At 39.5% G+C, this 14,988-nt stretch overlaps 1 protein-coding gene across 1 annotated transcript in view; it reads right to left on the minus strand.

The window, feature by feature from the left end:
- Positions 1-14,988, minus strand: part of PPIL2 (peptidylprolyl isomerase like 2) — a 73,064-nt gene that overhangs the window by 23,523 nt on the left and 34,553 nt on the right. The window contains exons 13-14 of the mRNA XM_068412530.1: positions 3,802-3,891; positions 2,372-2,405 (exon numbers count right to left, since the gene is read on the minus strand). Coding sequence (XP_068268631.1) covers positions 2,372-2,405; positions 3,802-3,891 — 124 coding nt within the window. The remainder of the gene's footprint in view (positions 1-2,371; positions 2,406-3,801; positions 3,892-14,988) is intronic.

Consider the following 14,988-nt stretch of genomic DNA (forward strand, 5'->3'; position numbering starts at 1 on the left):
ATATCTGCGAAGAAAGCCCTGTTATACTCTCATATGCTTCTCTGATATTACAGAAGTCAAGTTATTTACTCCCCCAGTAAACCTCTAAAGACCATTAAATCTTATGGACTTTTTCGCTTTCAAAGATGCATCTATTTATTTCTTTTCTAAGCAGCAGTGAGTCAAAGACACACTGAAATTCCTTCCAGCTGCCAGAATAAATAAAAAAGGGAATTTATACTGCAAATAACCTACAAGACCCAGGTAAAAAAGGTTCAAACTACTGAATCTCATTGCTTTTCTCCAAGCTTTCCTAACATGAATGCTTGCGATCACACTAGTAACATGCAAACCAAAGGACCAGAAGTTTTACACCATGGGAGCCTGGGAGAGCATCGCTACGTTTGCCATGTTCTGACACTGCTGTACCTTCCTCTGGCCGGGCTGCTGCAGAAAGAACATAAAGCCAGACAGGCAGCTTAGGTCTGGCCACCTTCTTACAGCACGTGGCTCAAGATACGCAAGTGAAATTTCTGCCTCACATTCAAGTGCCCAGGATCTACCAGGTAGTCAGGAACAAATCCTGACAGACTACTTGCACTCTGTGAACTGTCTAAGCGGCTTCATTTAAGTAAGTATTAAACACAGACATGACAGTTCAAGAGAAATCTAGTAGCCCACCAGGCAGTCCATTTACAACATTTTTTTCTTGTAATATTATCATATTCAGTAAGTGATTAAGTAAGGATATCTAAAATTCATCTGTCTTCAAAAAATAAAACCAATTCCATTGCAAAGAAGATAGTTGCATCAGTTGGACGCTACAAGAATTGCAAACAGTCTCCTATCTATTTGAGTGTACACTGTCTATTTCATTACACCTTTAATAGTCCTGACAGATGTTTGCAAGACATCTCGCCTGCAATATATTAATATTTAATTAAGAATCACAAGGAGGAAAACAAGATGGAAAAGACTAGAGGTCATTAGACTCCTTTTTTAAATAAAAGAATACACATAGGAGGTTTTTTCTCCTATGGACTTATTTGCATTTTACTTCCTACTTGCTTTGCCAGTAGAGCTGAGTCTTGACCTTCAATGCAGCTGCACTGCCAGTCCTCTGCCAACTGTTAATTGTCCTGTCTTACAATACTTCTACCATTTGCACAAACAGAGACAAGAATGACACCAGCAAGTTAATTTTCATTCCACAGCAGTATCTGAACTCCACCCTACAAGGGTAAAAGGTGTCTGAGTCAACCCATTAAAATTCTCCCGTCTCCTGACACCTCTTTAATTTCTCATTTTAAAAGATGTTCCTAATTATGTCTTCTGGGATTTGAACCGAAACTTCTCTTATAACAAAATCAAATCACATTTATTTTGACAGTCCAAGCATATATGGTAACAAATCTTGTTAATGGGCTTTTGCCATCAAAACACAGAACCTTTAACTAGTCTCAAATCTTAGAGTATGCAACTGTTGGTTATCGCATGCAGGAGAAGAAAAGCTGTTGGGCAACTCATACTAACATTATTTTCAAAGTAAATAGAGCTAAAGTATTTAACAACTACAAAGACATCTTTTTTTGCATGACCTGTGAGCACACACAGAAGAATATAGTGCTTGCATATACAAGTGATACATGTATGAACTAGAATAAAAATGCACAGAACTCCACAGGACCAGGCGAGAAGCAGTGGAGGCCATCTACAAATGGCTAGACAAAGGGTGCAAGTGGACAATGAGCAAATTTACAGCAACAACTAGAGATATTACATGACATATCTACTGTGGTGGGCAATGCTCTGAGGACCCTTCAGCTGCTGTGTCTCCTGACCATTTCTGATATGACTATTATGCAGACCTCCAACTAAGTGAGAAAGAACAGGCAGAAGAATTTAGTAACAGTGATCCCCAAAAGTTAGAAAAAGAGCAGCTTGGGCTTCGCAAGGCAACTAGCTGGGAGAACAGATGGTATCTGGCCATTCCCCAATTCCAAGGCAGGTCTCAAGTATTTCATTAACACTGAATTTGAAAGCAACTTTGCATGAATCTGTTTCTTCCTTTGTTCTTTGCCCTGGAAGGCCAGCTGTAAAATCACTAAAATTTTTATTTATTTATTGGAAGAAAAAGGAAGCAAAGACCCAACAAGAATTCTACATGCAGAATGCTCAAGTTTGAGACTGAGAATACATCGGATGAAATTTTGAGCATAGTTAAAATGGTCATAAAAATATAACGATAAAACCTCTGCTTTAAAGTAGAAATACTCACAATGTACTGCATATCATCATTTAGAGAATTTTAATCTACAGAGTGTCTGGAAATAAATGTAACAACACAGCACATGAAGTGAAAACAGTTTACTTGATTCAAACTCAACGTTACCTGTTCCTGTTCCAGTCGGATCACCTCCTTGGATCTGCAGAATTAAAATTAAATCAATAGGTTACATATATATCTGTGTGAAAGACACTGAATACAAGCCATAAAAACCAATTCTGCTCAATTTTCTTCCTTCTATATTGTGTCATGTTGACAAGTTAGCAACAAGGAAACCATTACTACTTATTTGGATCTTCTTTTATCAGCTGGCTGTCATCTCCTAAATTACTTATCCAAGAGAAGAATGACAGTTTTATAAAAATAATAGGTCTCTTGTGGGTAAATAGGGAAAATAAACAGTTCCAAATGGGTTAACCAGATCATCCTTTCTATTATGTGCTGAGTTGTAACCTGCTTTTTAACTGATGAGGCATTGCTTTTGGAACTGAAAGGCTTTAAATTTTGTTACCAATCCTCCACATGATGAGAAGGCAAGAAATGAGGGAATATGGAAAATTTTCTGTATCCGAATCTGTATTTCCCAGTATCCTCCTCACTACCTGCAGTAGGGAAAATCCTCATGTGAAACCAATCTTTGAGCAACAAAATGAATCACTGTATACACATGCAGGATCTACAGAAATAATATTCTATATTCTAATGCCAGTACAGGGAGTGTGACATGATTTAGTTTCACAGTAATAGCACACAAGTACAATTTTAATTGTGAGTTTAACTATGAACTGAGATATACAGTGCTGTCAAAAGAAAAAAAAGCTTTATTTAGGATGACAGGATGGAATGTAACATTCAGTGATGTCCCCTGAAAGATGTGCTCTGCCCTCAGGATCAGGTTGTTAATTCTTTTGAAAGGCAGCTACAGGACAGCTACAATATCCTAAGCTGCCTAGACCATGCCTGTGCAAATAAAGATGTTTGACTACCAAAGTCAACTTTCGGGTTAACTAGGTGCTCTTTAACTCCTTCACAAAGAAATCCTGGGCACCTAGTCCTGGAGCACACTCAGGAAAGGATGGTCTGACAGTATCCAAGTACCACAACCTGAAACAGAAATTCAGCTGCTTTCTAAAGTTTCATCTGAATGGGATTTCAGCAGGCCACAGTATTACTTATCCAAATTAGCATTTCCCTCTCTCTCTCCCCTTCTGTTCATTAACCACCCACCCACAGCTTGGGGAAGATAACAAGAGCCTTGCCAAGGCAGTGACTCTCAAAGGCTTTGTCTGGAACGCCAGCAAAAGCACTACTAAATGCAGTGATGCTCCAAGTGACAATATTAGTCAGAGACAGTTGTTAGAAAGACTAGTAAGTACAAATTTAGTAAGTTAGGACAATCCTAGTTCTAATGGCATATTTAATAGACATCTATTCCAAGTTGTGATGCATGGAAGAAACTAAAACTGAATTAAGCTAAATAAATATTTTGAGGACATCACATATTGTGCATTACACAGGATTTGTTCAATACTTACCACAAAATTACGAATTGATCTGTGAAAAATTGTTCCATCATAATAGTTCTTCTGGCACAACTTGATAAAATTTTCACACGTTCGGGGTGTCTGAAAGACAAATGGAATTTTAATTAAGCGATACCTTTAGACAATCAAATTGGTCATCACACTGTTTAGAAGAATCACTTTTCATTTGTGCCTTACAAAGAAACAGTCATGCGGGACTTGAAGAGGAATGAATCTCTGTCTACAGAAAAAAAAATATAATATATGCTCTTTTAAAGTATACTGGAGAGACACACACTGTGTTAAATAAATTAAACCCAGACCTTCCAATTAGCACAAGGAAGTGTCAAACACTAGCTCAGATAACGTGAGCTCCCAGTAGACATATGATGGTGAAAGCTGGTAAACTCAGAGATTTTCAAGTAACTTAGTTCCAGCAGTGTATCATAATCCTCTTCCAAAGGGGGACTTTAGCACTGCAAAAAGTCAACTTCCCAGAGTAAGAAAAGAACCTGACTTCTCCACTTCACTATTTCAAAGTGAGCACATGGAAGGTAACTGGGAGAGAAGGGTTTGCTCCTCTTCACCTTTTGGAACTAAAAATGAGGCCGACCCCACAAGTCACTGGACCATAGGAAAAATAAAAAAGACAACTGGTTTTCAAAAATCTAAAAAAAAAAAAAAAAGCTAAATATATTGCCAACTTCTAATTTGCTTTTACAGTGCGAATTAAAGCTGTTTATTTGAATTTATGAGCCATGGCATTCAAACACTACCTTCTGAAAAACTTTACTGTCTACCTAATTATCCTTTTACTATAATTGTACAGATTCTCTTCTCTGTAACACTAAAATACCTTCAGATGTACAAACACAAGTACAGAAACAGCCTGTTTTCTATACTTGGACATGTTTTCCAGCCCCACTGCAGATTATGCACATAAATATATTCCAGTTTTACAAAAGAATACATCTAACTAATCCGAGTTGTTACAGGCCTTGAAAATATCCTTATTATTGTATGGGCTTGCAAGTAAAGCCCCAGCACGAGTGGCAACGTCTGTAAATGAACACACGCAAGAACTGAAGACTCTTTCTGAAAGACACTGATTCACTTTGCATTGGTGTGACACCATTCTTGGTCTGAGAGCTGCAGAGAGACAGAGGGAGACTGAGCCACGCAACCTGAAGTGACTTAAAAGCAAAAAAAATAAGGCAAGCCCGATTACAATCATTTAAGGATGAAATAATCTCTATCTTTTTAAAAGCAGATCCATACAAGTATTCATCTGGAACCATACAGAACTTCAATTTCCTATATCATCTCATCTGAAACACAATCATTCTCACCCCTCTTTATTTACACTGAGATGTCTCTTAATTATCCAAACAAACTTGACCTGCCATTATAAAGTCTTTATAATGATTCCTTCTTAATTACTCTACACAGATATAGATGACAGTAGTCAGCTGGGCGATAACTGGAAGAATAAACAAATTCTAATGCAATCTTACACCAGCTATTATCTCAGATTTCCTGTATAATTCATTACTGGGTTAAAATGGTAATGGTACCATAATGGGCTTACGGTAGAATGCCACTAGGACATGTATTTTGGTAGCATCCTGAGGGCAGCTCGTAAGTAAATATATTCCATAAAAATTGTTTCAAGCAATAGGAGGTTTTCCTACAGTTTCAATGTTTATAGCAAATTTGAAAATTTTTCTTTGAGTTGGACATACATGCTTGAAAACAATCTTTGTACATAACCTTTCAAGTAAAATTCAACCCCTGAAGAATCATTTGTGCAGCGTATGCATCCTTTATAAGACAATATCGTAACAGCCTTGATCCTAACATAGTGCTATTAGTTATCACTCAAAAATGTCAGTAAGGATAAAAATAAGTTTAAAAAAAAATTCTTTATGAATCAGAAATGGAATCAGCAGCTTTTAGCCTAAGGCACTTTATCTCACGAGAACCAAGCGCTCTTTGGAGAGAGAGACATTGTTAATAAGTTCTCTGGGGGGAATACAGCAATCCGTAATTAATTTTTTAAGAAAAAGGAAATCAGGCAAAAGACTGAGTCCCCTCAGAATACATACCAAACCATTTTAAATTTGCACAAAGTTAATAACCCAATACAGATTTCCTATTTATTTTCAAAACATGATTTGTAAAATATACATCAAAGAACCTGGCTCTAGTAATGTATTTTTTATGCAGGACTTATGCTGACCCTTTTCTCTAAATGGATTTCTAGTTATTATACCTTTTCCCAGAAACAAGCTTTTCAAATGCAACTGCAGAAATATTTAGCATACATGCAATAATCATTTCTCTGAAAGGTTTTCTTTAAATAATTGCCACCAAATTGGTTCCCATGGTCACCTCATGCATCATACAGATACATTTGGCAGGTAAACAGTTCCTTAGCAACATTACCAATACCTTTTATGGTGCTTTTTAGTAGACACAAATAAAAAGGTTTGCAATCAATATGTAATAAATCCCAGTTTCAGTCATGCAGTTGATCTAGAATATCTGGCTCAGATTATCTGATTTAATCAAAGCAGTTAATGTTCTTGCCAAATCTCACACTGCCAAGCACATTGCAGGGACTTTTTAAAGCAGCATCCTGTCCAAAGCAGGCAAAAAAGGCTTGAGGTTTATGGAGAAGGTGTAGATCCTCAGTAATGAAGTTACGTTCTGCATTGACCATACAAAGAAGGCCAGTCTTTGAAGTCTTTGTTCCAACTACAAAGACTGATGAGAAATACATGTAAACAAACCTGACTTTGAGTGTAAGATCTTGTGGAAGATGTCTGACTAGCAGTCTTGGAATGCAAAACTGTCTGCTTCTTCAGAAACTTCCTCCACACCACTTGCCTCACACCATTCCTCAAGGACAAGGGGATGGTCAAGGCACCTGGAAATGCAGAAGTGCAGGAAGCAATGCCAGTTTCTTGTTGCCTCATTATTGACAAGGGGCTCCAGGCTCTCTTTTTACTTCTGGCTGTTCTTGTCTCAAATTGACCTCAACAGCAGAAGCTAACTTTTCCCTCTTTATTCCTTTTACATTAAGCAGGAAATGATTTAAATTATTTTAATCTGCTGACTATGACTTAAGACTTACATGCAAGAAAGGCAAGGGGAAAATGCCAACTTAATTTGTTAACCTGTTGATCTGAAAGCCACCAACAGAAAAAAGGTCATGTTTTAAATCTACTGCAATATCTTTTCAGAAGGACGCAGTGATAGCCCTAAGAAGTCAAATTTAAAAATTGTGGAAGGCTTTTCTCTCCGAAGAGTGTAGTAGGACAGCCCTGAGAAATCCTCCTTTTCTGCAGTCAAGTTGGGATCATGAAAGTGAATGCAGTGTCTCTGTATGATGTCCTTCAACTTAAAGACACTTCTCTCTCCAAGTGACAAACAGTAAGAAAAAAAAAAAATCTTACTTATACCAAAAATGAGTCTCCTGCTCCAACTGTGCTCCCTATTTATTTTGTAGATGCCAGATAACTGTCTTTCAACTGTTGAAAATTCACACCTAAGACAAGTGGTGAAATTTTAATAAACGGTTTGAGACAGGAATCCAGAAGAATATTTATCCCAGAAGATGACACAAACGCTTTGCTTGGCTCACAGACATGTATATTTAATGGAGCAACAGCCCAATAGTTTTCTAATTATGTTTAAGTCTCCATTCAGCTAACAGACTTAGCAGGTAACTCTACATGGAAATACCAGCGCTCTACCAGTTACTAGGCCCAGACAAATTTCAGAATTAAAGAGACATTGCTTCTAAGAACGACCATGCAAACACAACAGTGACAAGAGACTGGTTGTGAAATTGTGGATACTGGGAAAACACTGAAGAAAGGAATATACAATTTAGAAAACCAAAGCAAAACAGAAAAAAAACCCTGACTCCTTACTATAAAGTTCTAGCAGAAATGCAGATTTTATCTTGTTCCACTTTTAAGAATTAACCGAGCCAATTTTTGTTTCCTTTTTGCCAGCAAGGGTGGCTCCAAACCAGGCAAAAGTCATCTCTCTTGCTGCATCCCGAGACCTGAGGGGGAAGACTAACCCAGCCAGGTCACTATCGGATTTCTCAGTTTGCAGCTCTCCTTTCTCATCAGTTAAAATGGGTCATTACATTTGTAAAAGTTACCTTAACTCGGGATTTGTATTGGGCAGCTGAAGAGCCAACCCGAAGTAGATTAAAAACCTGTGGCACTCCTGTTGCCAAGGTACAGGAGATGGGAAAAGAGAGGAGCTTCTGAGTCGTTGCCATGACTGCAGGAAAGAAGGCTTTACTATGTGAAGAGCTAATCATTTCAAAATGCTCCATCCCTTGAGGATCTGCATTAACCTTGTAGAGAAATTTCACACTAAGCATTCAGAAGCTGTCATTCACACATCTGTATCATTTCCTCGTGTGAATTCCACTTCCCTTTTATTTCTTTTTGTCTCTCTAAATTGGATGAACTGTAGTAGTTGCACTAAACTACATAGCCTTGATACATGCTCATTAACCCTACATTTCAAAGCAGAAATAATCGGAAATAATGAAAAACTCGCTCCTCACAAACTATAATTGCATTCTACAGCTTTAATCTTATCACACAAATGCCAGAATCCCGCTACTAAGAGGCATGAACTAGTAATGGAAATTTCTAAAGCTTCAAATGAGCCTGCAATTTTTTTAACATAGATCTTTAAAATGCAAGGTAGATTTTGTTTTGGTTTAGTCCATTTTTTTTCTTTACATAGCGCATTTCCACTCTTGTAATTGTTAATTCTAGCAACTCTTCTAATGCGTGAGCCAATAAAGAGGTGATTTGGTAAGGTTTAAACTCAGTTCTCCCCATCCCTTTCAATCTGCAATCCTCATAGCCTACCCATCCCACAGGAAAGAACTCACCCGAATAAAAGCCTGGCTTTATTTAGGGCTTAGTCAGAGGCAACTGTAATGGAGCAGTTTCAGGAATCACCATCTATCAGGTGCAAGTGTCTGTTCTCTCCACTAAGTCATGGAGAGAAACTGGACATATAAATGTTTCTAGTGTGTTTCAAAGCATAATACTGTACTGGAAGGCAATTTAAGGTACCCTGCTTCACATTGCACCAATGGACTAGGAGCACACTCCATTTGTTCCAGAGCAAGAGGGACAAGAAAATCCACAACTCCACAAAGTCCACTGCAAAAACATGGGGAGAATTTCACTGCAGGAAGCCCATTTCCTGCAGGAGAAACATTTACTATGGACCTGAACATCACCCCCTGCCAGCTCCACTCTCCTGCTAACAGTTCCTCTACGTGCGAGAAGGGTTGAGCTGGTGACAGGTTATGGTGGCAAACGGCAGTTGCCTACGGTGGTTCAGTTCAAAAAAGACAGTTCATGTAAGGGACACCATTCTCAACCTGGTCATACAGTGAGAGCAAAGGTGCTTGGGTCAATTTGTGATCTATAATCAGAAGAGCACAGTTCCAGTGAGAGAGCACTGGGAGAGATGAAAGCATCAGGGCATTGTGGGGTAAAACACTTGGCCAGACTCTTACTGATATTAAAAAAGAATCAGAACAAGCAAACTATGCCTCAGGTAATAGATTGTTGACTTGATAGAAAACATTTGCCTATTTTGCTACCTCAAAGCCTCAAAGTTTGCTTAGAACAAAGAGCAGAATTATTGCATTCTCATTACACAGAAACTCACTATAATTTAATTAGCTATTTAGCAAAGATTCCAGCAGATAGCTAATTTCACTTTCAAAAGCATTTCTTCCACAGTACTGACATTAATGATGCTAAAAAAACCTTTTCAAAGTCTAAGCAAGATGCTCAGCTTAGACAAGATGCCAATAAAAACTCGACATACTCCAGTTTTACTTTTCACTTTTTTGCAAATACGGGGACAATCAATCAGTTGAGCTGAGCACAACTCAAGTTAAACAAGGCATCTAATTCACTCACCTACTTTGTCACTGTTAACTACTAGCTCTCCAGAGGCAGAGTTGTCATCCTTAGCTGCAGTCATTACTTTTCCTCTAACTTTTATTTATTTCAGTGGTAGAAAAGAAAACAATCCTCTCATCCCCTCTGACATTTGTCAGTCACACAAGGGTTGAGGAGGTTGTCAGACACTGCGGTGCAGGGCTGGGTGCTGATGAGGTTGCCAACAAGCACAGCATAGCACCACTAGGTACAGTCTAAATGACAGCACAACTTTAATTGCTTGAGTAACCTCCAGCAGCTGTAAAACGTGGAGTATCGCAGGTCCCGCAGCGGCTCCCTGGCATTTCGTCAGTCTGCAACTGGCACATAAATCCCACCTTTTCAGAAGATGCAACCTGTAAGCACTTCCACACTAGACAGTGAAGCTCTGGTAGCTGTCAGCCTGCCAAGGTCACCCCGCTCTCATCAGAGGAGCCAAGGTACAAACAAGAATCATGTCAGAGGAAGATGAAGAGCAGCAGCTGTGCAACTCCAAACCACCCACCTCATCCTCGGGTTCGGGATCACTAAGTGGCAGACACAGCTGGTACGGGATGCCTGCACTGTCAAATGTCAAAAAACAAGCGACACAATCCAATAACAATCGATTCCCTCCCCAGATCCAGCTTGTCAGGGGGGCTGGGGAGGTAGAAAGGTCCAAATGTGCAAAATGCCTTCCCACCAATTCCCCAAGGCCAAAGGCTGCCAGGAAACTGCAGAGACAGCCAAGGGGGGCAGCAAGCCCTGCGGCACAGGGAGGCGTTCACAGGGAGGTGCCTGAGCACCTTCCTTAACCCCACATTGAATGTCCCATTCAAGCATGGGCAGCAGGGGACATCGGGGACTCCCACAGCCCCTTCACTGCTGCAAAACAGCACTGAGGACAAGGGCACGATGGCAGCATCCAGATAAAGCATTTCCTACTAACATCTCATGTGGAAATATTTCTCCCTTCTCAAGCATGGGTGTTATGCCCCCAAAGTTAAAAACATTTTAAATATTAGCTTCTAGTCACTTCAGAGCAACAACCTGTTGGTCAATATGGCTGCACCGAGCCACTTCACTCCCAACGACAGAGGAGCAATAGATCTGTCTGCTGCTGTAGTGCTTTGAGATAAAGACACACTGGGAACAACAAACATTTTTATCCAGCTGTTCTACTGGAAGAGGACAGTTTTGTTTGGTTTTAGTTTCTGCTGACAAGAACGTTCAAAGTTGCAGCTCTTCCTACAAAGACCTACTTTGATGAAAAAATACAAAATAAGCCGTTTACAACCATGCCAAGACCACTGTACTTCATCCCTACAACCATATTACTGATTGAACAAGACAATGGTAAAACATCAGCCAGTTATTTGCCAGACAGTGCCACAATGACGCTGACAGAAAGTCAGTAGAATAGATGTTTAAATCAGAGAGAAAATGAGAGATTCAGGAAGGCTGGGGAACCTCGTCATGCCAGGAGGTCAAAGGATTTTTTCAGCAATTCACTTCTTTCCCACTGGAAATGGATAAGAAGTTTACATGCTTCTGATCTTTAGAACAGTCCCTCACACAAAGGGAGAGATGATTTCAAAGACCAGGGGCTGGATTACACATTTATAGATCACAGGCGTATTTAACAGGTCAGAGGGCCTCAAAAATTAAAACATCAGTGTTTGTAGAATAATGGCTTCTTCAGATAGTTATGCCAAGACATCATCATTAAGCAGAGTTTGCCAGGTCCTAAAACCTCAAAAAGCATTTGTGGAGTGCTGGATGGAGCTTTGAAATCCATCTCACATTCTTCTTTCTTATGCCAACTTGCCCTTAAACCTTAAAGTATTAAACCTGAGATAGACAGGCGAATTTACAAAAACTGCCATGGCAGTTACGGATTAATATTCAATTACCGCTATTGGCATGTGTTTAACCACCAGATCATTACCCCACAGTGACCACTTGTATGAGGAGAACTCATAAAGGAGAGAAGGCAGATAGTACACCAAACCTCCTGTTCATCATTTTGGCAGGGTCTTCTGGAGTGTTAAGTGTTTTTATATATATATTTCCACAGCACAATGAAAAAAAAAAAGTACAAGCACTAAACAAGAAAGTCTCAAAGCAACCTAGAGGCAAAAGCAGGAATTTTTATTCCCTTTCACAGGTGCAGAGACTAGGAGTCTGCTACTCTGTCTATTCTTATGCAGGGTTGCTGATTCCAACAGGCAGCCTAGGTTATTTGTGCAGCTGCCCTCCAGCAATCAGGCATCTGTGACACATGTTATTGCCTGGGAATTCAAAATTATGCCTGTATTTATTGCTCATTGTGAAATAAAAAATGGGATGCCACTGATTTTAAAAAAATCCATAACCAAATGACATAGTCACATCATGCAGCAAGTCCATGGCAAAGGCACAGAACTCAGAGTTTACCAGCTCCTGGTTCTCCACTCTATGCATTACACCACACTGCTTTTCCACCTCCAAACCCAAGTGAATTTGACTTTTTGCACAGGGTAAAGCCTCCACCCTGCCTTAAGAGACTGCTCCACCACCTGCAAGGTATAACTGCATCACTACAGTCACCAATACAGCAGAATATATACGGATGATATAGACAGTTCTTCCCAGCAGCATCCTGATTAAAGCAGCTAAAAGAACTTGAGGAGATTAGAAAAATAACAGTAAATAAAATATAAGAAATCCAGTGGTATTCATTGCTTTTCATCAGTTATTTTTTCATAATTTATTTGTTTGGCAATGCATAAGACTAGAGCTGAAAGAATAACACTTGTTGGATGCTGTTAAATCTTCTGTACTCGCCAGAATTAGTTCTGGCAAGTAGAATTTTTGTAAATTTGTTTCCAATTAGTATATACAACAAACGTTGCTTATGCCCAGCTGAACTCAGCTTCCTGGAAAATGTCCCTAACAAACGGCCATCTGATTAGCCCCCATCAGGAGGAACATACTGTATCTGAATAAGAAGACCGGGAGAAAAAACAAATGGCAACTAAGAGCACTACACGCACTGCTGTGATGCAAAGAGAGAACAGCATTGTACCTTTGCTCATTTGAGGTACAAATTCAGAAGGGTGGAAAAAAATCCAGCTTATCTTCCGAAGTCTTTATTGCCTTTTCTCAGGTCAATGACTTACACCACGCATCATCTTTTTGGAACTTAATTGAAGTTTTCTGGTGCTCTGAACAAGTGATTTCAAACACAGAAAATATCTGGATTCTAGCCCTATTTCATGCTCTCTTTCTGAATCCTGTCACAAAGTAACTGATGACTTCAATCACACTGCAGCACTGACTTCTTCCCCTGGATCAATACAAAACATTTCTTGATTAGGTTTTTGGTGCTAGGAAGAATCTCATCACTATCAGTCTTATTGATTGGCACCTTAAAGTACTAGTGTATGAAGATCCCTAGATTTATTTTTAAACAAAAGTTTCCATGCATACATATAGACTGAACTCCAAACAATCTATACTGCCAGATAGCTCACAAAAAACAAGGGAAAGAAAGAATAGGAGACAGGAGAGCTGTGAAGGGAGAGGGATTAAGAATCCAAGACGCGTACTGAAGGCAAAGAGGATATTGGGCAGACTTCAGAAGCAGTGCAGACTGCTGAGAGCACAACTGCAAGAATATTTTGCTTAAATAGACAGCCCATAGGCATGAAAATACAATTGAAGACTCAGTAGACACACAGTCTTCTCTATTTCAGCAAGAGACTTCTCAAAGTGTATATTGCAATCTAACCCGTAAGACTATTTTAAAATGTAATTTGAATGTTGCAAGTCCTACCTCCGGACACAGGTATTCATTTGTCATATTTATATAGTAACTTCATCCTCAAGCTTCCTAAAGCATTTCACAATCATGTATTTGTAGTACTGTGCAAATACAACCGCTGCTACGGTGGCTTCCATAATAACCAGAGCACAGGATATCGCACCACAATTAAAAAAAAAAAACCAGGAGCCTGTGGTCAGGTCAAGACAACAACCAGTCAGGCAGTGTTCAGTCTTTAAAAAGAGAAGCTAAGCACTACTGTATAAATCATATACTTGCTCCTGCAGTTGTGCTTCTTGAGAGAGTAGATGTCTGAATTCCCCAAATCACACGTATTTTGGCTGAATTCAAACAGCAGTGACAACCTAACACTTGTATCATCTCTCTCATTCACTCAAGTAGCACAAATCTGTGTGTTGAATCCAGGGGTCCCAAATCTGCTGGTGATCTCAGTGTGTATCAAAAAAGTGCTTTGGGCTGAAATTTGTACCTCCATTTCTTTCTGAAAAGCCGGGTTACTAAGCATGCCAACTACGTTAAAAAATCACAAAGGCTGAAAAGTCACAGAATCACAGAATCAATCAGGTTGGAAGAGACCTCTGGGATCATCGAGTCCAACCATTGCCCTGACACCACCCTGTCAACTAGACCGTGGCACTAAGTGCCATGTCCAGTCTTTTCTTAAACACATCCAGAGATGGTGACTCCACCACCTCCCTTGGCAGGCCATTCCAATGGCTAATGACCCTTTCTGAGAAGAAATTCTTCCTAACATCCAACCTGAACCTCCCCTGGTGAAGCTTGAGTCTATGTCCTCTTGTCCTATGGCTAGGACAAGAATAAGCCAGGAGAGCTGATTAAAAACTCGGCATATGATTAATTAAGACTATTACCATGCATATTCACAAGCAGGATGAACTGGATGTGTTTAGAAAGGCTTGATTTTGGCATTTCCCTATTTTCTATGTCCATCTTTGCAATCTCAATAGATCCATTGTAGCTGATCTGTGTATATATTTGTGACCTATATATGTGTCATATGTTTGTAAGATGTTTGCTCTATCTGCACTGAGCTACCTTATGTTCCTAACCTCAGTATGATTCAGGAAAACCAAAGTTAGAAGCACAAACTCCTTATAATAGTAAAGGGAGAAAAACAAGTGCCTCCCGGAAGAACTGATTTAATAGACCCAGGATGATGTCCTAAAGTGGATGTTGTGAAAACCTCCTTAAAGCAGCAAGTTTTTCCTACCTACTCTAAATATATATATTTTCCCCCCCTGCAGTGCCAAAGGTCTGCTTAATTCACACAGATCTAATCGACACAAAGAAATGAAAGGAACAGATGGCTAGAGGCCAGTGTTCCAGCAGGTCTGGTTGTGTAAAACAGTGCACACTTCCAATGTGTACGAG

The sequence above is a fragment of the Nyctibius grandis genome, chromosome 14 (genome assembly GCF_013368605.1).
Source record: "Nyctibius grandis isolate bNycGra1 chromosome 14, bNycGra1.pri, whole genome shotgun sequence".
In the NCBI taxonomy this organism is placed as follows: domain Eukaryota; kingdom Metazoa; phylum Chordata; class Aves; order Nyctibiiformes; family Nyctibiidae; genus Nyctibius; species Nyctibius grandis.